We start from the raw sequence: 25966 nt of genomic DNA on the forward strand, positions 1-25966 counted from the left end.
ATGGTGTGGGAGCGCTGCCTTTCAGCAGGTGGGATGTGCATCTGAGAGCATCATGTAAAAGAATGAGCATGGAAGTCCTCCTCACACCACTCACAACACTGAAGTCAAATTGGGCAGGAACAAAGATAAACTGCAAAAGCCTTAAAGCATAAGAGTAAATTTTCATAATCTTGGAGAACCTTTAAATGAGATGCTAAAACTATAACTAACCAAGGAGGAAAATGGATAAACTGGATTTCATCAAAGTCTGTATCTTTTGTCCTTCAAAGGATACTATCAAAAGAAGAGAGTCTACCACCTCACAAACAGCTTGCTTCAGCCTGAAGCAAGGATGGGTACCAAGATCAGACTGTAATGGCAGTCCCCAACTCTGTGACCAAACACAGTAAACTGCCTTTCATGGGTAGGTTGTTACAGTGCCGCTTATGCATTAGTAAGACTTACTAAGCTACAATACACGAAAGCAAAAATGGCAGACAGGGAAGCACAGGTTCAAATCCCCATTTCCAAATGTGCAAGGCCAGAAACATTTTAGGTCTGGGCTCTTTTGCAGTTCTGGGATATTTTTCTATACATAATGAGATGTATCAGGGAAGGAATCTAGGTTTAAATATGAAATTTGTGCTTCATATACACATTATATAACACAGTTCATATACAGAATTTTGGGGGTGTGTCTGTGTTCTGTGTAAATAAGTATGTGAGGTTGTGAGATTTCCCACTGGGAATGTCATGAACACACTCAAACAGTGTGGGATATTTTCATGTTTTGTATTTCCTATTTTTAGATAAGGGATGTTCAACCTGTAGCAAAATCAAGAAAAAGTCAAGTCACTATCAGCCAGGTCAGCCTAGGGCAGGGAGCAGAAACCCGACCATTGAGGACAGTCACAGAGCCTACTGACAACTCAAATCTCAGCCATGGCTACCTGGTGAGGTGAAAGGAGCCTCCTGGAAATCTCAATCAATCTCAATCAGAACTCAATCATGAAGCATGGAGCAAAGCTCCAAGTGATTGCATTATGGTGTGTGTGTGTGTGTGTGTGTGTGTGTGTGTGTGTGTGTGTGTGTGTGTGTGTATACGCTCGAGAACATGTCTATGTAAGGATGTGTACACCATGTACACAGGGTGGATGCCAGATATCCTGCATCCCCGAGACAGGGATCTCTCTCAGAGAACCTGAAAGCTAGGTGGTGGACAGCAAGTCCCAATGACCTCCTGTTACCATGGTTACAAGCACAGAGATCTGCCCGGCTCTCTATGTGGGTACTGAGGTTTTGAAATCAGGCCCTCATGCTTGCATAGCAAGCCCTCTTATCCACTCATGACACGTGTGCTCTAAAGGGAAGGAAAATAGTTCCACTACATTCAACAAAGATCCCAAGTCAGGCTGGGAAGGCCAGTCAGAAAACCGCTGAACCTAAAGAGGGAGAAGTAAGGGCCAACTAGAGAAGAGAGGAGGAGAGGCTGGGGAACGTGCAGGTGCAAAGGACAGTGGTGAAGGAAAATGGCACCCAGGAGCAATCAGAGGAGGCTAGCATAATACGGTGAGAGGGGAAGTGGTGTGCAATGTGACCGAAGAGCCAGCAGCCAGGCTGGGGTCTGCACCTCAGGCACAGTACATGCCTTTCACACACAAGGCCCTGGATTCACTCCTCACCGTGCAAGACCACACGGGGTAAGGACTGTACTGAGGACGAAGTGCGTCTCAACACCTGAAAGAATGCACCTACAGGTCTTAAGCAGGTGATGTTGGGCTCAAGGTGGGACAAAAAGAGCTACGTACCAAAGTAGTGAGCAGTTTTGTAAGCTGATAATGAAATGTCCATGAATAGAATTTTAATTGTATAGAATTACTAAACATAAAAGAATGTCCCTTCGGCAGGGTGTGTCCCAGAACTCAGGAGGCAGAGGCAGGCAAATCTCTGCGTTTGAAGCCAGCGTGGTCTACACAGCAAGTTCTAGGCCAGTCAGGAATACATGGTAAGCAGCTCATGGTCTGTCTGCGACCTCAGCCTCATCATGGAGTTATACTCAAGGAAATGGTTGTGCAAAAAGAAAAGCAGAATCATGAGCACACAGCCCGAGAGCTAAAATACAGAAACAAACCCACTTCAGTGGGCAGCAGTGGAGTCACGGACAACTGTGGAATAGCAAGCAGCACTGGCTGTTCGGAAGTGTGGAGGGCTGGCCACACCTCAGCGGAAAGCACTTGCCTAGTATGAAAGAGGCTGTGGATTCGGATATGTGCACGCGCGCACACAAAAGGAAGGAAGGAAGGAAGGAAGGAAGGAAGGGAGGGAGGGAGGGAGGGAGGGAGGGAGGAAGGAAGGAAGGAAGGAAGGAAGGAAGGAAGGAAGGAAGGAAGGACGGACGGACGGGTTTCATCGGTGCTTTAAATACATCTATTATTTCCATATCTCAACGCCTTTCAAAATAGCGTAAAACCCGAATGGACCATGCAGACCGGGCTGTCCATACTCTAAGTTAGTTCAAAGTGGCTGTTTTAATGACCTGCGTCTGGGAAAGCTGAATGCTTTGGACCTGCGGGAGCAGAAGGTGTGCGTTCGGCAGCTGCTCCGCAGACCCTTCTGTAGAGGCTCTGCGAGTGCCCACTCCAGATACCTGCAGGAAAGCAAGAGAAGCACGAGTCCGTCAGTGTCAGCATGCCTGGTCCTGCTGACCAACACATCCGTCTCCATTACAAAATCGCCTAACTGTCCCTCATAATGCAAAACTCTTTTCTTCTGATGTGCAGCCAAGGTGTTTAATGTAATCTGATGAGAATTAAGCACAAAAAACCGATTCTGATGCTTGAATGTGCTGGGCCACATCTTCAGGATGTCCCAGGCAGCACACTTAGGTTAAGACCCCTGTTCTGTGACTACCAGGAAAATGATACTTCACGTGCCCTTCCCAGTATCTTGACTTCAGTAGTGATGTGAATGGGGGGCAGCCCAGGAATGATGGCCACACTCAGCAGTGTCTCCTGACATAAGCACTCCTGCAAGAGGAGGCAGGCAAAAATGTAGGAGGAGCCCGTGGAGCACACCTCTCACCTGTCTGAGGGGGAGGAGCCCTGCTGAGTTTAGTTCTAGAAAACTGGATGGTACATAGTTTTTGCTTCATTCTAACACACTTCAAAGACCCAGGGCTATCAGGCTGCAGGGAAGGTGAAGACCCACTAAGGTGTGGCCCACCAAGCAGAAGCATGGAAGTAATAGACTTAGGTTCGCTGTAGGACATGAAAGGTAGGGACTCTTGGAGGATCTCTCCGAGAGTCCTTAAAACAGTCATCCTTAACTCAACAGCCAAATTACATGGCAAAATGAAGTTACTTACATGATAAGAAAAGACTCCATGAGAGGAGGTATTAATAAATAACGAGCTTTCGAAGCTTCCTTCTTCGGTAGGTAAGAAAATAATTCTGAAGGATGTTTTCCCCATTGCTGGAATCACCTGAAAGGACAGCAGCTGGTTAGCCGTCTGGATGAGTATTCAGACGTCCTTTCCTTGTGACTACTTCTGCGGACAGCTCCTTGCTCACGTCCTGCATCCTTTATCAGCATCCTGAAGCCTGAGCCTCTGCAAGCTGACCATTGCTGTCACTCCAAGAGCAGCTGCCAACTCTCGGCAAATAACTGCCCAGTTAGTTCCCTCCCTCCAGAATGGAGTCGGGTGCCTCCCTTTCTGCTCTCCTCTTCGCCCACGTGCTCCCCTGTCTGACTCTCACAGTCCTGTCTCTGTGAGTACAGAGGGTGGGGTGCAGATGGGCAGATTTACTATTAAATATGTTGACACAATATTAAAAGCCAGGGACAGCATTTATCTGCATAAACCAATCCAACCGCAGACCAAATGCAGGCTTCTCTGTTAACATTTCTTTGTTCTCAGTAGTTGGTGAAAGGTGCAGCATCGAGCAACATGGCACTCAAAAGAATTAAATAATTAAGGAAGTTCAAAGTGACTGAAAAACTAAAAGACTGCAGTTCTGCTGCAGAGCTACCAAAATTATGAAAGAAAATGGATGTGAAAATACACATAGAGCAAACAAAAAGCTACCAAATGGAACCCTGGGCCGGAAAGCGGGATCTGAGCAGGAAGTCACTCATCACCACTCACCCTGCAGTGGACAGGTGGCACATGAAAATGTCTAGCAGCTGTAAACACTGAGTTCACCACAACCTCGCTATCCCTGCTGGGGTTGTACGCATAGAGAAGCTTCGCTGCAGGATATCCCAGGAACCTGGATGGGGAAGTGGAAAGACAAGGTACTTGTGATTATCAGCATCTCTCATACATGCACTTACACACCATCATTTATGCTACGGACTGAACGCAGGGCCATGCACACCTCTGAGCTGTATCTCTAGCCTATACATACTTTTAACCCCAGAGAGCTATAATGTTCATTATAAAATTAAAAGAAGAACAGGGTGACAGCTCATCCTCAGGGCCAAAAGCTGTGTCTGGTTGCAAATGATCACCACTGGGTGTGTTGACAGTTGGCATTCCCTCCCAGAAGGAGGGGCTTGGGTATATAGGCTGTGGAGATCTGAAAGGAGGAGGCACAGTTTGCAGAGCTAAAGACTTCTCAGTGCAGCTGCCTTGAGGTTACCCAGGCTCTTTTCAGTAACCTCTCATCCATAGTAATTAACCCCAATGAACGCAAAGTCCCATTTTGGTGAAATCAAACATTGGTTTGTCACTGGGACCTTAGTAGGTCTGGCATTAGTTGCTACATAGCTCCCCTCTGCAGCGAAAATGTTCTCAGAACACAACAATTACCAAATCTTGTTGGAAATAAAACATTAAATACATAATAGATTTAAAAGTAAACAAAAACCCTTTATTTTTATAAGACACTAGACAACTTATACTAGCACCCCCTTTACTTCTGTGTTGTAAGAATTCAGCGTATCTGCATTATTAAATGCTTTCACTTTTTTGTTTATTAAACCAAACATACTCTGGCATGCACTAACACATCTAGGGTTTCCTATTCAAATCAAGATACGTTTAGGTAAGAAATTGTATTCACCATTTAAAGCTTCGTGGAGCCGACCAAGGAAACATCACAAGCAAGGCCCACCCTCCTACCCTGAAGGAAAGATTGTCAGTGAAATTAAATGGGGGCAGACATAGCCAAGGAGTGCTGAGGGGAAATTTTCCCTTTATCACATGACCTATCTAGTGATAAAGGGAAGATTCCCTTTATCATCTAGACATCCCATCTAGATAGGGATGGCAGCTACAGGCAAAACAACGAAATGAAGAAACCAAACCCTGGTGTTGGGAGCCTTGGAACAAGCTGGCCATTGGTCAGCAAGGAAATCCCCATCCCTTCCTCGATGGCCTATTTTAATTTACTCTCAAAATCGGGGCAAGCACACTTTCATACTGTACTTTTTGGTAAATACATTTTTGTGATAGTTTAAGAGGGAGAAAGGGAAGGACAGGGGATTTTCATGGAGCTCAGTACTGTGGGAGAGCAAGCTTTAGGCCAGAGGGAAAACCTGTTTCAAAAGCAAAACAAAAACCTGTACAGTCAAAAGGCGTTACACAATATTTGAAAACCTCTCGCCAATCTCCCAGTAATGATCTACGGCGAGGCCACCACACTGAAGATTTGGCTGGCAGTCTAGCAAGAGGACTGTGGAGCACAGGAGAGGCCCCCAGCCCACCCATCTGCAATGGTCACTTTCTTCCGGCTCCTACCATCCCACACTGACTTCACCTGCTTTATCAGGCTGCAGTGGAGCCTGCAAGAACCGCTCTGCTGTCATTCTTCCTCATACCACGGCCCCAAATAAACCTACATTCCAATTTCAGCAAAATCCTCATGTGTTATGCTCGTATTTCTTAGAATTTTGTTCCATTGTGCTGTTTATTCTAGCAGGATGGTGAAATTGAGAACAGAACTCCCTACACAGTGGCAAGTCCAGTGCCAGCCTGGGTTACTCTGTCTCACACAGGGAAAAGCTCACTTGACTAAGAATGATAAATGTGTTGTTTCTCCCATACAGAACACCGTGAAACTGCCACTCAATGTATGAGATTCTGTCCCACCTCTCATGGTGACTTTTCTAAGCACTTATCTTAATGAAAGATTTTAATATATCTGATATGTACTTTAAATCATAAATATTCTAGAATGTCCACTTATAAATAAAACACATCTGTGTGATTAAAACCTTGGTCCTTGGGCTGGAGAGATGGCTCAATGGTTAAGAGTGCTGACTGTTCTTCCAGAGGCCCTGAGTTCAATTTCCCAGCACCCACAGGGTGGCTCACAACCATCTGTAATAAGGTTCCATGCCCTCTTTTGGTGTGTCTGAAGACAGCTACAGTACACTCATATACATTAAATAAATAAATCTTCAAAAAAAAGTAAAACCTTGGTTCTTTTGTGTCTAAAATTCACTTGTTTCATTTATGTGTATGGGTATGCATCTGAGTGAGTGTATGCCACACTTATATGTAGTAGGGGAGGACACACACAGTTCAGAGCAGGATGTCAGATCTCATCTCTTAGAGCGGGAGTCAGGTGGTAGTGAGATGCCCCCATGTGTGCTGGAACTGAACTTGAGTCCCCTGGAAAAGCAGCAAACACTCTTAAATGCTAAACTACCACTACAAACCTAACTAATTAAATAACTTAAAATAATTAAATATTCCAATTAAAATGAAATCATTTACTGCCAGACATGGTGGTGCACGCTTTTGATCCTAGCACTTGAGAGGCAGTGGTCAGGTGGATCCCTAAATTTGAGGCCAGTGTGGTCTACAGAGTGAGTTCCAGGACAGCCAGGGTTGCCCAGAGAAGCCCTGTCTTGAAAAACCAAAACAAAAACAACCAACACCAACGACAACAACCCATACTATAAACATAAGGGTCACCTAATAAACCCAGCCAGAGAACTGGGCTCATGTCTACCTTTCTTGCCATAAATGAATACACACTTCAGTAGCCTTAAGTGAAAGGTACCAACCAGTTAACCGAGCTATTTAAACTTGTCCCCTAATACTTTATATACTGTGGTAGTTTGGATAGGCTTGGCCCAGGGAGTGGCTCTATTAGGAAGTGTGGCCTTGTTGGAATAGGTGTGTCACTGTGGGCATGGGCTTTATTATCCTCGTCCTAACTGCCTGGAAGCCAGTGGTCTTCTCCTGTTTGCCTTCAGAACAAGAGGTAGAACTCTCAGCTCCTCCTGCACCATGCCTGCCTAGATGCTGCCATGCTCCTGCCTTGATGATGATGGACTGAACCTCTAAACCTGTAAGCCAGGCCCAATTAAACGTTGTCCTTCTAAGAGTTGCCTTGGTCATGGTGTCTGTTCACAGCAGTAAAACCCTAACTAAGACACATGCTATTCACAAGTGCTCTGGTTTCCAAGAACACAGAGCCATGCACTAAGGAGAGATGGCAGCACCCTCCACAGCAGGGTGTCTGCAGCCACCAGAATCCCAGCACACACAGAAGCCTCCTTGCCACTGGCTATTTTTATTCTACTTTTCAATATTCTATTTTTACATGTGTTAAAAGGGTATGAATTTCCTTCAGTAGTGACAACTGGAAGATAATCTATTAATTTAATATGACAAAAGAATGATGAAAATTTATGAATGATTAGCACTTCCAGCCTTGGAACCAACAGAACTTTAACCCTTGGGAGCTCTCAGGAGCAGAAGGAAGATGAAGCAGCAACAGGATCCTGCTTCTGCAGCACAGAAACTGAAGCTAGGAGAAAGCCTGCTGTCGGCCTGAGGCTGACACCACCACAGTGAGGGCAAACGCTGGCCAGGCAAGGGAGGAAGCAGGAGCAGGATGGCTGCTGTCTGTTCTGTTCCAGGAGCCAGGGCGGGTGGGGGAGCATCAGTGGTGCCTTAAACGTGCCTTAATGAAATTCTAGCACGGTGAGTGACTGAGTGACAGCTTCCCCCACTCCCCACCCTGTGAGGTGACCCTGGGCAAACCGCACTGCTTCTCAGCAACAGGTGCATAAACCTCTGTGTCCTGTACTCAAGCACAAAGACGTGTAGAGAGGGGCTATACATGCGCAGATGATGGCTAAGTCGTCCTTGCAGAGCTCATCAGAAACTCAGTGAAGGCTCGGCTACAGCATGTCTGCAATCCCAGCATTACAGAGGCAGAGCTAAGAGATTTGCCACAGCCTGAGGCCAGCCAGGGCCACTCAGTGAGACCCTGTCTCAAAGAAAACAAAATGACAAAGTGACCCAACTCAAATGACATAAAACACCTTAACATACTGAAAAACTACAAAGTATTACATAATGGAATTGTCTGAAGGCATTTGAAGTCTAAAAATCAGTAACCCTTTCAAACCAAAGCCATTGCTGTAACCAATACGTTTTTAGATAACAGAACTGGTAATTAATGCATATGTAGCACATGTGCGTGCACACTCACTGATTGTGGAGCTGTTGAATATCCTTTAGTTTTCTGCATATGAGTGTTTGCCTGTATGTATGTGGGCGCTGCCTGCTTGGCTGGTGCCTGGCCAGAAGAGAGACTGATTCCCTGCAGCTAGCAGTGTAGACAGTTGTCATGTGAGTGCTGCCCTCATCCTGTGAACAAGTGGCAAGTGCTCCTGACCCCTGAGCCCTCGTTCTAGCTCCTAAACTATGGGATTTTATGTTCTGGAAGAGGAAATGACAGCCAGGATACTATGTACTGGATTGTTCGTCCTACTCTCGCTATATTCACCATGATCCATTTCATTATAACTACCAATCTAAGACAGTCTCTAAAATAGAGACTGCAGGGGTGCGTGCAGGTACACATGCACGAGCACACACACACACACACACACACACACACACACACACACACACACACACACACTTTTCTTAAGAGAAAAAGCTTTGTGCAAGCTATTCTCTCAGATTTGAAGTCAGTGAGATTATAAATCATATAACTTAATTTTTTTTTTCCCGGAGCTAAGGACCAAACCCAGGGCCTTGAGCTTGCTAGGCAAGCGCTCTACCACTGAGCTAAATCCCCAACCCTTAACTTAACTTTTAACAAATTTCTTAATCTATTTTTTTAAAGCAATTCAATAAAAAATGCTCTGAGCACGGCAGTAGAAGCCGTTAGTCCCAGTACCCAGGAGACAGAGAACTCTGTGACTCTGCCAGCTAGGACTACAGTGCACGACCTTGCTAGCGATTAGATAGTTCAGTAGTTATTCAGACACCTAGGAACTTGTGAAGTTAGCCAACTACCTTAACGATTTTATCTCTTCTTCCCTTTAGAAAAACGTCCTTTATAAAGCTCAGCATGACAGTTCATTTCCTTCCCTGTCCTTCTAACCTTCAGAAATACAGACAATGACAATGTCAGAAAAGGACAAGAACAGCAGCTGAATGCTCAGAGCACAGCAGACCCCACTGGCTCTCGAGTTCCCTCATCCCCAGGGCACTGCACCCAGTTTCACTTGAACAACCCTGTGAGCCCAAGCAGAGCTCTGAGGAATCTGACTGAAGATGTGCCTTTCAGTGCTTGCTACTAGTCTTTAAATTTTAACTGTATCCCAGACAAGAGCCCGAAGCTGCCTCCTCTCCAGCCCACGCCTCTTCCTCGTGCGATCCCAAAGCCTGCGTCTCCTCCTCCCATGGTTCTCAGCACTGTGATGCTCCTTGAGTGTGTCTCATCTTCTCTACCTAAAGGTCCACAACTAGCCCAGGCACTATCAATAGCCTACAACTTCCAGCCTGAAGGTACAGCAGACAAGGCAAACAGCTGCATCTGGCCTAAAAGAATTCAGAAACCATCAGGATTCAATTTTTCTACTATAAAATAATCAAACTTGTTCCAAAAAACCCAAAGATTTAGCACTGACTTCATACTGAAGTTTAGCTGTTATCAAATAATACAAGGCACATCATGAAATAACTGGGTGGGGGCCGATGGTACAACTCACTAGTGAAGCATACGCCTGGCATGGACGAGGTCCCAACTTCAAACCACAACAATGCAAAACAAACAACAAAAACTGAAGGGGATTAAAACAACATTTAGACTCTCCCTTTCATGAAAATACTCCTCTAACAAGCCTGGATTGATATCCTTTCACATTATTATATGTTTAAAACATAACACCATGTATATAGCACTGTGTAAAAGATATACTGAGGACAGGGACTGGGAAGAGGGCTCCGTGGTTTTCAGGTTATGCTGCTCTTGCAGAGGACACAACTGCCAATAACTCCAGCAGAGGACCCAGGGGACCTAATGCCCTCTTCTGGCCTCTGTCAGCATCCGCAGTCATGTGCACATGACTACAACTCCTAACACATGTATGTATAATTAAAAATAGAAACTTTAAAAAGACATGCTGAAGATAAATACAAACACGATGGATTTAGTTATAATAAAAAATATACTTACTGTATTCCAAAATCTAGAACTGATGGCTGAAAATGTAAGCCTTTCCCAATAAACAGTTTATCTGAGAAGCTAAAAGAAAAAAGAAAAAAAAAAGACATTAATTGCTTAGTTTTTAATTTGGACTTTGCAATCATATACTCAGGACAATGACTAAATTCATGCTATATAATTTTACTCCCTTATCGATAAATTTGAACTAGAATTCTAAGAATTTTCAAGCATCTAGCTTACAGTTAATATACATTTATCAAATGGACAGATCTTGCCACCATGATAACGACCCAAATAGAGCCCCACTTAATGACTAGCAGGCTTCTTTCCTTATGAAAATCAGGTAACAGCCCTATCTTCACACACCCCAAACAAAGAAAAACATAAACGTAAAGCAGGTTTGAGGAAACTCTCGCCCCTAAATGTTTTAGGCCAATGGTTAATAGGGAAAGGCCAGTGTGTCACAGGTTGTTAAAGGTAGGCATAATTTCCAACTAGGTCTGAATTTTATTCATATAGTTTTGTTTTTGAGATGAAGGCTCACTCTGTAGCCCAGGCTAGGCACTCACTATGTAGCTCAGGCTGGTCTCAAAGTCACGGAGCTCTCTTGTCTCAGCTCCTGAGTTCTGGGTTTACCAATACAAATAATAATCACATAAACTCACACGGCAAGTCACATTCTCAGCCCCTGTGGGTGCTCACTATGATCTCACTTCCCTTTCTCAGTCACAGGGCTGCAGAGACAGATCGGAAGTTAGGGGCGCTTGCTGCTCTAGCAGAGCCCAGGCAGGTTCAGTTCCCAGCACCTACACAGTGACTAACCACCATCTGTAGCTCCAGAGCCAAGGACTGTGACTGCCCTTCTGACTTCTCAAGGTACCAGGCACACACACGCTACACATGAATGCATACAAACAAGTAAAACACTAATCCACGTAAAACCAAATAAACTTTTTTTAAAGGTCAATGGTCATAGATCAATCAATTCAGTAGATAAACAAATCACATGTAAATGAAAAAATATAGTAAAGCAATAACAAGATATAAAAACATTTAGATGGATTAATTAGATAGACAGACAGAGGTACGGCAGTCTGAAAGTTACACAGCACAAAGATGTTTACCAAGAGAAGTTCCTTAAGTGAGCATGCTTTATTTAGAGACTCAGAATAGCTCTCCATAACAAAAGCTTACTATTTTTCCCTTCCCCTTAAAGCCCTCAGGAAGCTGGTCCCGCTTTTGTCATCTGGACTTTAAGTGTCTGCCAGCTAGAAAGTTATATGACCTTTAGAAGATCTTTCTCAGAGGTTTGATTTTTCCTGTCAGCACAGTCTATGGAGGGGCAGGAGAACCAGCCCCATCCCACAGTCCTCACTCACAATTCCAGCTGCAATCTTTTCCAACTCCCTTCCTCCAAAAAATGTCTGGTCAGAGCTATCTGAGTCTCCAGCCTATCACCAACACCGGCTGTGTTAATAATCAAAGTGACACTTTGGTCTCTTGTCAACTTTTCCATAAAACAGAGACTGGACTCCTTCAGACCCCAGAGCCCAGCACTAATGCTTTGATTTGCTTGTAAATAAGACCATTAGCTGCCTCCAGAACAGAAGTGACCACCTCAGAAGTGCTCTATGGACACCCACTCTACACAAAGCTGGTCAGGGCTTAGCATTCCAAGAGAACAGCTAGAGGCCACAAAAACGCACTGAATGAACGATGCACAACAGCAGCCAAGAGCAGCTCCTCCTGCCCAGTGCCAGAGCTGCGAGTTGGACATTGGGTCTAAGTGGGAAGACGAAGCCAGGAGGATTTTCTCAACTTATAAGGTCACAAAGCACAAAGAGGCAAATCTCTACCTCAGACTTGTGGCTGCTGGAAGGGAGAACACTATCACAGAAGCAACTAGGCCTAGCCTGTTGGATGACACCCGAGTGGCGGAGGTCTGACAAGCTGCTTCCACACACACGGCCACTGCGTCCCTGGTCTGAGACGGTCAGTAGCTTGGGTTAGTGCCTGTCTTATTGTCTAAAAAAATATGCAGGGACAGCAGTGCTTAGCACAGTTGTTGTGGAGATAAAGTGAGAGGACACGGCCTTTGCTTCATGCCTGCACATGGTTTATGTAATAACCATAGGATCGAGTTACAAAGAGGATGACATTCATCTAGTATAAAAGGAAGGAGACAAATGGAGAGGCCCCTAGGGCTCAGTGCCCATGCTGGTCTCTAAACCGGGAGATCCCTACACAGTGATATGCACAGACCTGGACTATCTCCCACAGACCAGATTTTGAAATCCCACAATCAGAAACTTCATGTGCTCAACAAAAAATAGGCATCTGGGGATCAATTTAAAGTAATATAGCAGAAATATCCCAAATTTCTTTAAACTTTAAACAGAAAAACACAATCCTATCAGTGCTTTTCACCCCCCCTGAAATTGTGGAAAAGATTCTTTTTCCTTGTTAGTAGATTTTAGTCACCTGTTAGAAAACAGGTCTGAGAGGGAAATGCCGAAAGAGGCATTTAGATCCGGAGCGTCTACACACACACACACACACACTCTCTCTCTCTCTCTCTCTCTCTCTCTCTCTCTCTCTCTCTCTCTCACTCCCTCACTCACTCACTCACTCACTCACTCACTCACTCACTCACTCACACACAAGGGCTGAGAATTAACCACAGTACAGCTCCCTCCCCAAGGCAAGCCCCACAAACTACAATTTAACTTCTTCACAATCAATCTTAGAAACCAACCCTTCCCAACCTTTCCATTTTAAGACATTCTCTGACCTGTCCTTATTTAGGTCAAAAGGCCTTCCTCACCCTGAGTGTCCTGCGGGCAGCGTGGAGAAAGCTGTGGAGATGGGAAGTGTCTCTAAGTGGCCTTACTGGATTCCTTACCCAGCCTCTCAGCACCTGTGCCTATGCACCCAAGTCTCCATGGACCCCACAGCTGAAAACATGGAAGGACCATGGGTGGTGGGGAGTGGCCTCGACATACACCCCTTCCTGCCTGCCTCCCCTCATGCCTTGATTCATGAGGGTCCTCTGTTACACCCTTTGTAATAAAACTGAGCAAATGTTTCCCTGGCTTCTGTGAGCTGCTCTATCCAATATATCAAAACCTAGAGAGTTGTGCGAACCTTGCCTGTAGCCTGTGCGTCAGAAATGTGGGTGAAACAACCAGACTTGTGGCTGGGCACCTCGAGTAGGAAGGAGGCTTGGGACTGCAGGATCTGACCAGAGACAGTGTCAGAACTGAACTAAAGGACTCTGGCTGGTGTCTACTGCAGAAGTGATTCCTGAGAGCTCTTAGGGATGGTGCCACACGTCTCAGAGTCACAGGGAACTCAGTGTTCATTATTGTGGCCTGAAAGTTAAGGAGAAAAGGTAGATGGCTTTCCAACAGTGGGTAAGTAGCTAGCAGCCAAAATTTAGTTACATATGGACATCACAATTTATCCTCAGATTATCAGCGCTGAAAAGTTAACACTGTGAAATGCCAAAGTCATTTCCAAACTAACCCCTTTAAAGAAATAACCCTGAGAGGCTATGGTAAACGAACAATGAGCCACCTTCTCAACCCCACTGTTTCATAGGCCAGCATTATCTTTGCAACTTTCACCCTTAATAACACAACCCATTATGGTGAATGCCAACCCTCACCTGGCCTCTTTTACTCTACAAGAGTCCTATAGGCACAAAGTAAACAAATGCAGCTCAACTATGTATTTATGCTATGTGTTTGAAATTCTTACCCTGTGTCTGTAAGATACACTTTTCATTACAAGGGACAATACAGGAGCTGCTCTGCACTTCTGGACAGGGGTACCGATGGGAAACATGGGCGGTAAAGCCTGAGGGACATGAGCTCTTACCTATGTACCCCTGCTTCTCACACTGAGTCCTCACTGAACTGTGGGGGCTGAGAATGAAGCCAGAACTGTGTGCAGGCTAACAGCATGCTTTCCCTCTGATCTACCACCTCAGTGCTTACGTTAAGTCCTTATTTTAAAGATGCCCACCTTCTGCAGGAAATCTTTCTAGCAGTCAGACATAGCTGCAAAGCATCCCTCGGTAATTTAAGGTCTATCTCATTCTAAATGACCCCAAATGATCAAGCCATCCCACACTTTTTTAAAGGTCTATCTCTGCTTAAATGACCCAAATCAAGGCATCCCACAGTACTTAAAGGTCTATCTCTGATTAAATAACTGAAATTAAATCATCCCACTTTTGAAGGTCTATTTCAGCCTAAATAACCCAAAACAAGCTACCCCACATTTTTTAACGTCTATTGCTGTTTAAATGCCCCAAAGCAAAGCACCCCATACTTTTGAAAAAGGTCTATCTCTGTTTAAATGATTCAAATTCTTGTCTTTCTCTTTTTGCTAAACTTCAGCCACATTTTTCTCTATACATATAAAATAAAGCCAAATAAAACAAAATTAAATTAAAAATAAGTTTGGAAAGGTGGCTAGTCGAAGGGAAAGACATTTGATGAGAAAGAAATGAGCCAGCTTGAGTCAGATACAGCTGAGATAGGAGCCCACAGCGCAGGGCTCAGTTCCCTATTCTTCAGAATGTGCTGGATGCCGCTGACATTCACAGAACTGTGTGGATACCTGGATTCCTTACTCCAAGAAAAAGTCAGCCTAGGTGCTGCCATCACACCTACCCTTTTAAAACAACAGGCCAGCAACCTAGACATGGAAATGAGTTAACTGGAACCAGTTGTCTGGTTGTTCAGGTAGCTTAGCTGGTCAAAGACAAGGGTCCTCCTTGCCAGAGTGAAGAGCGAGGCCAGTGAGTGTGGCCCCAGCCTTGGTAACACTGGGCAGATGCTCATCCTAAGAAACAGGCCTCCTCAGGTCATAACCCAGGGTGTGAGCTTATGCTAACAGGCAAACTATGAGGCTCTCCTACTGAAAATGAACACCTTTCTGGAAAAACAAAACAAAACAAAAACAAAAACAAAAAACAAAATGAAGAAACAGCAAAAGCCATGCTAAAATTGTGCCCCATGTATGCCAGGCTGGTATTCTGAGTCCCAGCTCCAGCGAAGGTTTCAAAAAATGGGGCTGTATGACATGGACCTTGATGAACAGGTACCACACACAGTTGGACACTAGACAGAAGCCACATTCAGAAGCACTGACTGTCAACAAAGATGTAAAAACTGAGAAAAGTGAGTGGGAGGGAAGCCGGTGACAGCAGAGCCTGTGGCTCAGAGGAGAGGTTATGTTGGGCCACCGGGGGGCGCTCACCCATGCTCCAGGAGATAAAGCCATGGAGTTTTTCTCCTATTTGGCCACTCCCTTGATATGGAAGTACTGCTTCTGAAGATGGCCTACCCTGCTCCTTCCATACAACTGACTGTGGGACACAACAGTGACCATCCACGGAAGGAAAGGTCAGATGGCACTTGACTGTCCTCCATATTCCTCAATAGTCTGTTTCCATCAACACCCTACCAAGGGGCTGTCTTTTAATAAAAACTTTGCAAACACCTAGAGAGCATAAAATTAAAAAAAAAAAAAATCAAGACAATGACTTTGGCCAATAAATAAAAGCAAAGAAGCAGGACAGCAAGAGAAACGACCCATACTCATCTCACAAAGCCCGAGTATCAGAGGGGAGCAACGCTTTCCTGAGAGGACAATGTCCCAGGCTAGATTCTGTTACCCAGAATGACACAGCTTAACTATGTTGCTTGAAATTACTGGGGGTTTCCCTCCACATCAAAATCTTACAGTGGGGATAAAGGTCTTTTGGCAGAACACGGTTTCTTGGTTTCTTTTACTGTAGAAATCTTCAGGTTTTAAGGTCAAAGCATTAACACACAGAGACAGAATAAAGAATAAAAGGCTCTGAGAACGAAACCTGGGTCTGTGGGATTCATGCTCGGTGATTTAAAAAAAAAAAAGGTTGGGTTTGGAGGTGGCCCCAATGATTGATGGCCAGGCCTTCCTAAGGCTGTGACAAATGTCCTCCACTAAAGTGTCTCCAAAATTGCTGATAAAAATCCTCACATCTGTAACTCCCACAGGGAGAATTCCTCTTTCAAAGTCTAACCCACTAGCCAGGTACTCTCTCTGGATGGATCCTGGATTTTCAACATTACCCCTCCCCTCCCCTCTTCTTTTCTTCTCTCCCTCTCCCTTCCTCCCCCTCCCCCTCTCTCTTTCACACACACAAACACACAAACACACACACACACACACACACACACACACACACCTTTCTCTCTCCTACACATACATATGAAGAGACCTATGCCCTAGTCACTTAAGCCCTCTGACCTTGTTTCTCTAAACCTCTTCCCTCTCATAGTCTACATGCTAGCAAACGACAGCCACCATGCACTTAGCCTTTCTGAGGTGCAGGATGCTAACCAGAACTTTATTACATGTAACGTAAGAAAGCTGTATGGAAGTTTGTTATCGGTTACAGTTAGGATCATCAAGTTCCCAAATGCCAAATGCCCATGTGTTAAAGTTTTCATCCACAGAACGACACGTCTGAGAGGTGGTGGAAACTTAAAAGCTTAGTAGGTTTTTAGTCACTGAGACTATATCCTTGAAGGCAGTCATCTGTGGGTCATAACCATAAAGAACACAATTTGTTCTATGTATGTTTCCCACAACCAAAATCCATCACCTCTTCCAGAAACACACGCAATGATCCCACCTGGACACTGGCAGGACCCACTACAATCCCTAGCCAACGGAAACGTATTTAAGTGTTAATTACCTCATGTATTTTTCTACAGTAACCGGAAGTTGACTAGCACACATTCCAATTTCATACATGAGGAAATGACTGAAGGGCTTCAAACACTTGCCAAAGCCCTCCTCCTCTAGGGTAGAGAATGGGATGTGAATGCACACTGGAAATCCCTGGCTCCATGGCTCGCACCCCCCTCGTGATCATTTGGTGCTCTCGCTCTTCTGTAAGGGCATCAATGATCCCCAAGCTGTGGAGTCAAGGGCTGAGCTATCTTAATCTCTCTGCTGGCTGCCATCTCTGGAGCAGTCCTTCCTGGGTTTCTAGGACACTGCTGTGTATTCTGTCCTTCCATAACAGCTGCAGTCTATCCCCTCAAGCTGTCCTCTCTCTGTGCATCTCTGCACAAGACTGAATGACTCTTCCTTGTTGAGTGGTGTCTTTTACTGTCTACTGTAATGCTACGTGTGGGGAAGACCTGGAGTCTGCATGTAGCCCCTGGGCCCCAGGGGTGGGTGTGTGTGTGTGTGTGTGTGTGTGTGTGTGTGTGTGTGTGTGTGTGTTGGGGGGTGTTGGATTAGAGATGCCAATAGCAGGGTGGAAAAGACAGAAGTGGGGTTGAGGTTTTGCAGGCTTGAAGAGAGAGAACCACAAGGAGAGAAGAGAGGAGCTGCCTTGGAAGAAGAGGAGGGAAAAGGAGGGCCACCATGGGCTAAGAGACAGGAGACCATGGCCACCCAGATGGACAGAGGAAAAAGTGGGTTTATGGAGTGGTCTCTAACAGCATGGAGGGCAGGCAGCTGCCCCGCTACTGTGCTAGGTCTATTTAAAATATGAGGGCTGTGGTGTCTTTCATTCGGGAACAGAAATAGTCAGTGGCAGGGAAGAAGCACTAGGATGGGATTTTTAATATTTTTTTTTACTATACTTCCTTTGGAAAAGGGTTCCTGTCCACCCAGTTGTTCTACCTACCATCTCTTAAGACTGTTGATTCACAGCAAAAACATTTGTTATTTAGTACCTTTGTGACAACATTTATAGATTGTTTTTTTTACTCTACAGCTTATGAACTCAGAACTGGCCTCAGACCAGTTTTACTAGCTCCCCTTGCAGCTAGAATACTGTCACGTGACCGAGATGACCAGACTGACTTACCTGAGGCAGGGCATCAGGCACTGAAGCAACAAGGAGGGAGGAAGGAAGGCGCAAAAGGCAACCACAGAAGCAGAAGTGCAGCGTGTCAATGGCAAGGCAACAATGTCTGGGCAGTTCTCCTGGCATCTAGCTGCCAGCTCTGCTCCAGCTTATGCTTCCCAGGCCTACCCTCAAGTCTTCTAGAGAACTCTTTTCAATACTCTCCCTGCTTGCTTAACCGAGCCAGCGCTATTTTGTTGTTGATGATGCTGTTGTTTAGCTGACTCACTACCCAAGCCTGTGTGATCTGTAGCCTAGACTCTTCTGTGAAGCTCCTGGCTGGATATCCATCTGCACCAGAACCAGCTCTTGCATGGACACTTGCCAGAACCTCCAGGTGGAACCCAAAAGAGCAGTAACTTGGTATGTGCGATTGTCACCCTGTCGAGTGGCTTGTCTATGTGCCCTCGGGGAAGCCATCTGGGCTACCCCACTCCTGTAGCCTTCCTTAATCCCACAAGCAAGTGGTTCTGAGGGGTCTCTAGGGATTTCATTCTTTCACACCACATAAGTCTCTTGTTTTCCATTCCCACCATCAGGACGTATTTTCAAAAAGCACTGTATTTCCAATTCAACAAACTTCAAAATATGCCCTCGCGCTCACACATTAGTCACAGCACATTCTGCATGCTGTACAGAATTCCAGTAGCCACATGAACTATAAAGCCTGCCAAACAACAGGGCAGCAATTATGTGCACGTCTCCCTGGGCCCTGCTCCAACTCCCTGCTCTCCTCAGCTCAGGTACGACCCCTGTGTGGTTTAAAGACGGACATCCTTCCTAGACTCTAGAGGTAAATCATATATCGTGTTAAAATAATTTGAATATGATTTCATAATGTGCAAAATACAAAATCCATTTTGTCTTTTCTTCCAGTTTTGGGACAGCAAGGTCGCACAGAACCTAATTTAGTATTAGCGTCTGCAGCAGTAATCTTACACAGCAAAGGAGAATGCAGCAACCACACAGCAAACAAAAGTGGAGAGACAAAGAATAGGCTTTTTCTTCCATGAGTAGCGACAAGCAATGCATCTATGGAATGAGAGTGGCCATAATCAGTTCCCAAAGTGTCCTTAGATGTTCAAGTATTCAAAGGTGCTTGAAGGTGAGTGCTACGGTTTGGCTGAGGCCTACAAAGCCCCTGTATTAAAGGTATACTCTGCAGCCTGTGGCTCTACTGGGAACTGGCAGGACTTTAAAAGGGGCAAAGACACTGAAGGCATGGCCCAGAAGGAGATATGGGGCCCCCCAGCTCCTCCTTTTCCTTTCTCTAGAGCCTTCTTCCCCCTTTCCTCACCCTATCACAGGAAGAATGGCCAGAGGTGGAGAGGATTCTGTAGCTCTGTCACCACCCTGTGCTGAATGAAACCTTCAAAACAGTAAGTTTAAAACTGCACAAGTTTAAAAGTAATAAACCTTCTCTCCTACAGGTTGATTATTGTGGGTATTTATCGCAGTGATCAAAGGCTAACTGTGAGCCTGCCTCTTTAAAAGACTATCTAAAAGCTCCTGAATCAATCTGATAGATGGACTTATTTTTATAATAATACAGGAATAACAAGCTCTTGGCATTCACTTCTACCTACCTGCTTTAGGCTCTTACCCAACACAAAAAAATTATCAAAATAATGTTTAGACAAATATACACAATGTTAGTAAAATTGCCAGAGGAATCTAGTGAACTTTTCTACACTTTTTAACTGCTTTTTGAAGAGTAGACCTCACAGTCTGTTTGGTCACAGTGAGTGAATGAAACAGCCTCATGGCTTTATAGCAATTATGAGAATCTCGCATAATCCAAGCATGTGTCTCGATGTCTAACTCTGCTGGGGCCTATTTTTATTCTGTAAATATTTGCACAATATGGTGCTATTCAAAAAATTCAACTCCCTTCTGTAGAAGAAAATATACTACCTTCTGAAAGTAATGTTTTAAAAAGTAATGTAGGGGTATGGCTTTGCATGTGGCTTAAGGACATGGGCCCCGTGACTGAATCTCAGAATCAACAAATAAATAAATGATGAAGAAATAGGAATGTAGCAGAAGTCTCTGAACAGCTCTTTGGAGCTGTGCACTGAACACCTATTACACACTTGGCCACAAAACAGAAGTTATCACCAAAGTCCTTGCAATAATCCTATTAGAATGGCTTAAAGGCAATTTTCACTCATATAAAACACAAAAGAGGGGTTGGGGATTTAGCTCAGTGGTAGAGCACTTGCCTAGCAAATGCAAGGCCCTGGGTTCGGTCCCCAGCTCCAAAATAAATAAATAAATAAACAAACACACACACACACACACACACACACACACACACACAGAATACAGTATAGGTCTGGAACATGCCCAGAAGAGAAGTATTCCTTAATACAAGACAGTGGGCACAGGGGGTTAATTCAGAAATGTGTTGTATCAAAGCAATGTTCTTGTGACCATACAATGGTGACCGTTCTGTTCTAAGCCAGGATCTGTGATAGATCATTCTCTGGGCCTCTAACACCACCCAGGCCCTCCTTATGTCTCATAATGGGGTCTTAGCTGGGTATATATCCAAGGCTCCTGTGAATCCAAGTTCTAGTAAACAGGCTGGACGCCTAGAAGCTTCAAGGAATGCTGTGGCTTCTTCCCTATGTATGTCCTCTTCCAACTCTGCAATGACATCACATCAAAGGACAGAGACCACAGTACTCTGCACCTCTAAAGGGAGACATGACTAAAACATTTCATTGCAATTAAGGCCACGTTTCGATTTTTCCTAATGACAGAAGCTGCCATCGGCCACTAATCAGAGGCACTAGTCCTATGCAAATGCCACAGCAACTGCCTGCCACCAGGGAGATGTGGCCAGGCCAGATTTTCATGGCGTCTAGGCTCTGAGCTTTCTGGTAACAGTAGCACAAACACAACCGAAACCTGTCAATAAACCAAATGTCTAAAAAGAAAAAGATGCTTCCTACTGCCTTTCACTGGGAAAAGCCTACTGACTATAGCTGTGGTCGTTAACAGCTATAGCCAAGTGCTGATGTCAATGACAAATGTCTGCATATGGCTGGTTGAGAATCAGTGTTCTGCCTCATTACCAGCCGCACAGAGGCTCGAGGACCTCTGAGACTCTTTAGGAATCAAAGATAGAGTGCTACTCCTGATTGGCATGTTACACCAGAAACAGAGAGGCGGAGAAAGGAACACATGAGTGATGTCCCCATCTGGCTTTCCAGAAACAAAGTCCTCAAAGGAAGCCTTGTGGTGGTTTGAATGTGACTGGCCCCCGCAGACTCATTTATTTGAATGTTTGGTTATCAGATAGTGAGAATGATTAGAAAGTATGGCCTTGTTGCGGGAGGTGTGTCATTTGGGGTGGTGTTTGAGGTAGGCCCAGTTAGTGTGTATGCCCCCCCTGCCCCGCCCTCTGCTTGTGAAGCACATGTAAGCAGGCACTGCTCCATGCCATGTCTGTCTGCTTACTGTCAGACTCCTTGGTGTGACAGCCATAGACTCATCCTCTAAAACTGTAACTAACTCCCCAATAAAGTCTATCTTCTATAAGTTGCCTTGTTTAAAAGCAACTAAGATAGCCTCATCAGTAAGAGCCCTGATGAATCTACTTCTCAAAGACTGGCATAACCTGTGCTTATTGGCACACAGTACCTCCTTTACCTAGGGCAGCAACAGGAGGCAGTTGCACGACTTCTCCTTGAGCTGATCCACACAGGGACCCTACAAAGTTTAGTAAAACCAGAACTGTCTTGCTTCCTTAGTAATAATACTGGGTGGAAGGTGTCCACAGGACACACCACAGTGGGAAAAGAAAGCACTAAATTCCCAGGGCCATCAATATCAGTGGGTTCTAGGCAGGGACCATGGGGCTAATTAGAAATATGTGCAGAACTGACTATAGGTCTTGTGACCAGACCTAAGGTATCCTCTATTTGTAAAGTATGACTCAAAGAAGGATTGAATACAATAATATGCCTGTTACGAGCTCTGCCAGTGTTCAGGTGGAGTGTAGGCCCCTCCCTGGAAGAAAGGGAGGACAGAAAGGAGAATAAGAGATGGACAGGTCAGGGAGAGTTACAGTCTGTACCAGAATTCCATTTATTACAAGCAGAGTCAGGGAAGATGGCAATATTCTGTCTACTGAATTCCAGGGAACTGTCAGCCACAGGCTGCACTCCACAGGGACCCAGCAAAAGTAGCTGGGGCCTCCCTTTCAATTCAGCCAGTGAATTTAATTGTTCTTAATTATACAGATGCCACTCATATGCAAATCATGCACCCAGAGTCTTCCTTTTAAATTGTAATTTTTCTTTCAAACCCTTGAGGGCTGAAGTGTAATTGCTGAAGAGGTAGTAAAAGAAAGAATGGCCCTGCCAGGCCCCGGGTCTAGGAGCCAAGGCCTATTTGCTCAGGCCCCTTCTAGGTCTGCTTCCCTCCCATCACAGGTCAGCCCCCTTCCTTCTCCAGGGTCTCCTTTTCAGCCCACCCCATCCTCTAACCACTTCCCCTCTCCCTCCAGCACTCTCCATCCCTAGACAAAGGGCAGCAGGCATCCTGTGCAAATTCACAAAGGCAACCAGGCAGCTGGAGGAAAGGAGCAGCCAGCAGGATGTGATTTGGTCCCCGCCATGCTCAGCCATCAATTCCCAAGTAGAGCTCTCCATCAAGGTAGACTACAACAGCAACGAACAGTGGGGAGGGGGAGAAGCTATTGTGAAGAAGCAAAAATCCCTTGTGCACAACTTGATTACAATTTAAAAAAAAAAAAATGTGGAGGGAAAACGAGAGGGCAGTAGACGAACAGTCTCAGCCATGCTGGAATGAGTGGAGCATTAGTGGTATTTCCCTGTCCTCAGATCTCCTAAAAACTTCCTGTGAAGTGCTTCTGTGTGCAGAACTTTAAAAATATTCAGAATGGCATGTTTTTGAAAACTGAGGACAACTGAAGGGTATTCACTTCCTAAGCCTGTGAGGATTCCTTTGTGTGGACTCAAGCAGTACATTCCCACTTTCAGATCCCCTAACCAACACTGCTGCTCCTTCAGAGCACGCAGCTCCGCCACTTTATTACACAGGACCTACCTCTTGCCCTCACTCCAGCATACTCTTCTCTGGCTCTCGTCTGTCCCTTCCCTGTGTGCCTGTGTCCTAGGCCCAGTCCTCTCCACTGTATCACCTCAGAGCTCTCACAGACTAAGCAGTGTTCAGGCTTTGACATCACTCCCAACATCCAGGCTCTCCCCAAGTTAGCATCCCAACCTACTCATCCCATAATGGACCAAGACCATGCTATTCAAGCACCAAATCAGACTGTCGTCACCCCTGACCCTCTCTCTGTCTCAAACTCTGCATCCAATTCACTAGAACCCGTATCTGCTCTCAAACCCTAGGCAGAACCTCACCAGGCCATGCCACCACTCAGCACAGACCCTCTCAGGAACCTTGGTCCCTTGTACTGACTGGCTGCTGCTTTCCTAAGGAACATGGTCGACTCGGAAGATAGTCTTTAAACCTACCTCAGAGATGGCCAGTGCTCTATTCTGCATCTTCAAGATGACTCCTGCTTTCAGGGCCTTATATAAATAAAGTCCACGCCACAGTACCCCAGGGTCCCTACCCTGCTCAATCTCCTCATCTCCTTAGTCCACAGTCTGCTCACTCTATATAACAGATACACAGTGTGTGTGCGTGTGTGTGCGTGTGTGTGTGTGTGTGTGTGCGTGTGTGTGTGTGATCTACAGAAGGTCCAGTCCAGCCCTATGGCTTTTGCTGCTGCTGTCCCTTTCCCAAGCATCCTTCTCTCAGATAATCTCTTAGCAAATTTCTTCCCTCCTTTAAATCTTTGAAAAGATTCTGTGGAGAAAGATAAGAGTGAGGATATACCCCCACTCTTCTCTTTCTCCACACTCTTCTCTTTCTCCATCTTTGATTTTCCAGTCCCTGCTGTTCCTCCAGCATCCATGCGGGTCAGTGATGCAAAGATGGACACAGACAGGGATGTGGGTCTATTTTGCTGGCCCTCAGCATTCAGAACAGTCTGTCAGTAAGCAAGCAATGCTAGCTAAATAAAAGAAAACTGTTCCGACTGCTGCCACGGGCTTATAAAATCACAGTTCAAGCCTCGAAATATTTCTTTCATTATCCAGTATGAAATGGTCTCATCCTAACATGTCAAAAACAAAGCAGCATGAAAAATATTTCCCAATTTCAACCTTATGTTACAAAATAATGAAAATGTGCACAGATTTTTTTTAAAAAATAAAAAAATCCACAGCAGGTAACTGGTATTTCTTATTCAGCGTTTTCAAAGTATCAAGACTGAGATTGTAACCCAGCTCTGTAGAAAAGCACTTATCTGGTATGTGCATGGCGTACGGTCCACACTCAACACACACACACACTCTAATCATGACAAGGACAGACAAAACTGTGATGCATTAGATGATTACAAATGCTGTAGCTCTGAGATATACTGAGTCACACCTCTGAAATTTGAGTGACAGATAAACAGGGACTGGAGGAGGGCAGAGGGCTAATCCTTCTTTTGGAAAGGCTTAAGAAAGTAGCCCCCAAGCATGGTCCTGGCTCAAACCCAAATGATGTAGGTCCTTTGATTGTGAGGGAACCTCTCTTGGCTCATTAATATGGGGAGCTACTGATCACCAAAGCTGCCCTGAGCCAGTCCCTTCCAGGTTCCTTTGTCTCATGTCCAAGGCAAATAGGAGAAGCGGATAAGGACATGCACAGCAAGTGTGGATTACGTAGCTTAAAACTGAGTGGGAAGCATGACCCCACAGGACACTTACGCCCAGGAACTGGATTGGATGCAGATACTTTCGTTGGGGTTGGACATTCACTGAATACCCCGCAGGCTGTGCAGTAAGTGGCTTGCAATCCCTCTGTAAGTGTCCTCAGCCCAAATGGAGAGGTGCTCATGCATCTCACCCAACTAGGGAATGGTCGGTCACATACCGAGCACCCTCTCAACTCTCAACTCTCTCCCTCAACTCTTTCTGTAGGGTAACAATCACTTACCTCTTTTATTCATGGGGTACATACATGAATGACTATTTCACAATCAATAGATCCTTTGAGGACAAACCAAACACGCACCAGGTCAGCAGCACATGTTACTGTACAGTGCCTAAAAGTTCTTCTGGTCTCCCCGTGCAAATTCTTCGTTCATAACTTACAATTCCAGAATGATGGAAGGCCAAAAGCATTTGTAGCCGGTTACACAAGAACACAGGAAAGCTGAGTGGACCCCAGTTCGTAGTTCACAGGCTCATTTTGCCCATGTATCCCCACACTGAGTACCCTCAGCAGTAACAGACAGACTGGCCAATGTGGTGGCAAAAGATCTGAGCAACAAAGTCCTCAAGCTTCAAGCCCTACCACAGGATGCAGCACAACAGAACTCCCATGCTTAAAGCGCATGAGCGAACTCATGTGCCCCTGAGAGGATCCATCTTAGGCTTAGGTATATAAGCCCAGGAACTATGACGTAAGTCATGAGGCTGGGTCCAAAAGTCAGTAATGTTAAATCAGTGACTTCGTGAAACAATTGCTTCCTGAGAAATGTATCTTTTCAAAAGTCCCAAGATGATCTGTGTTTGCATTAAAAAGGAAAAAGAGAGAAAGAGTA

General features: G+C 45.2%; 1 protein-coding gene across 10 annotated transcripts in view; it reads right to left on the bottom strand.

The window, feature by feature from the left end:
- The window catches only part of Tmem131l (transmembrane 131 like), a 134102-nt gene that overhangs the window by 57183 nt on the left and 50953 nt on the right, over positions 1–25966 (bottom strand). For all 10 annotated transcript variants that reach the window (XR_005501038.2, XM_063282520.1, XM_006232547.4 and 7 more), the window contains 4 exons: positions 10413–10481; positions 4124–4247; positions 3344–3460; positions 2516–2626 (listed from right to left, as the gene is read on the bottom strand). Coding sequence is in view for 9 of the 10 variants with exons in the window: in XM_063282520.1 (XP_063138590.1) it covers positions 2516–2626; positions 3344–3460; positions 4124–4247; positions 10413–10481 (421 nt within the window). In the remaining variant the exon portion in view is untranslated. The remainder of the gene's footprint in view (positions 1–2515; positions 2627–3343; positions 3461–4123; positions 4248–10412; positions 10482–25966) is intronic.

The sequence above is a fragment of the Rattus norvegicus genome, chromosome 2 (genome assembly GCF_036323735.1).
Source record: "Rattus norvegicus strain BN/NHsdMcwi chromosome 2, GRCr8, whole genome shotgun sequence".
NCBI lineage: Eukaryota > Metazoa > Chordata > Mammalia > Rodentia > Muridae > Rattus > Rattus norvegicus.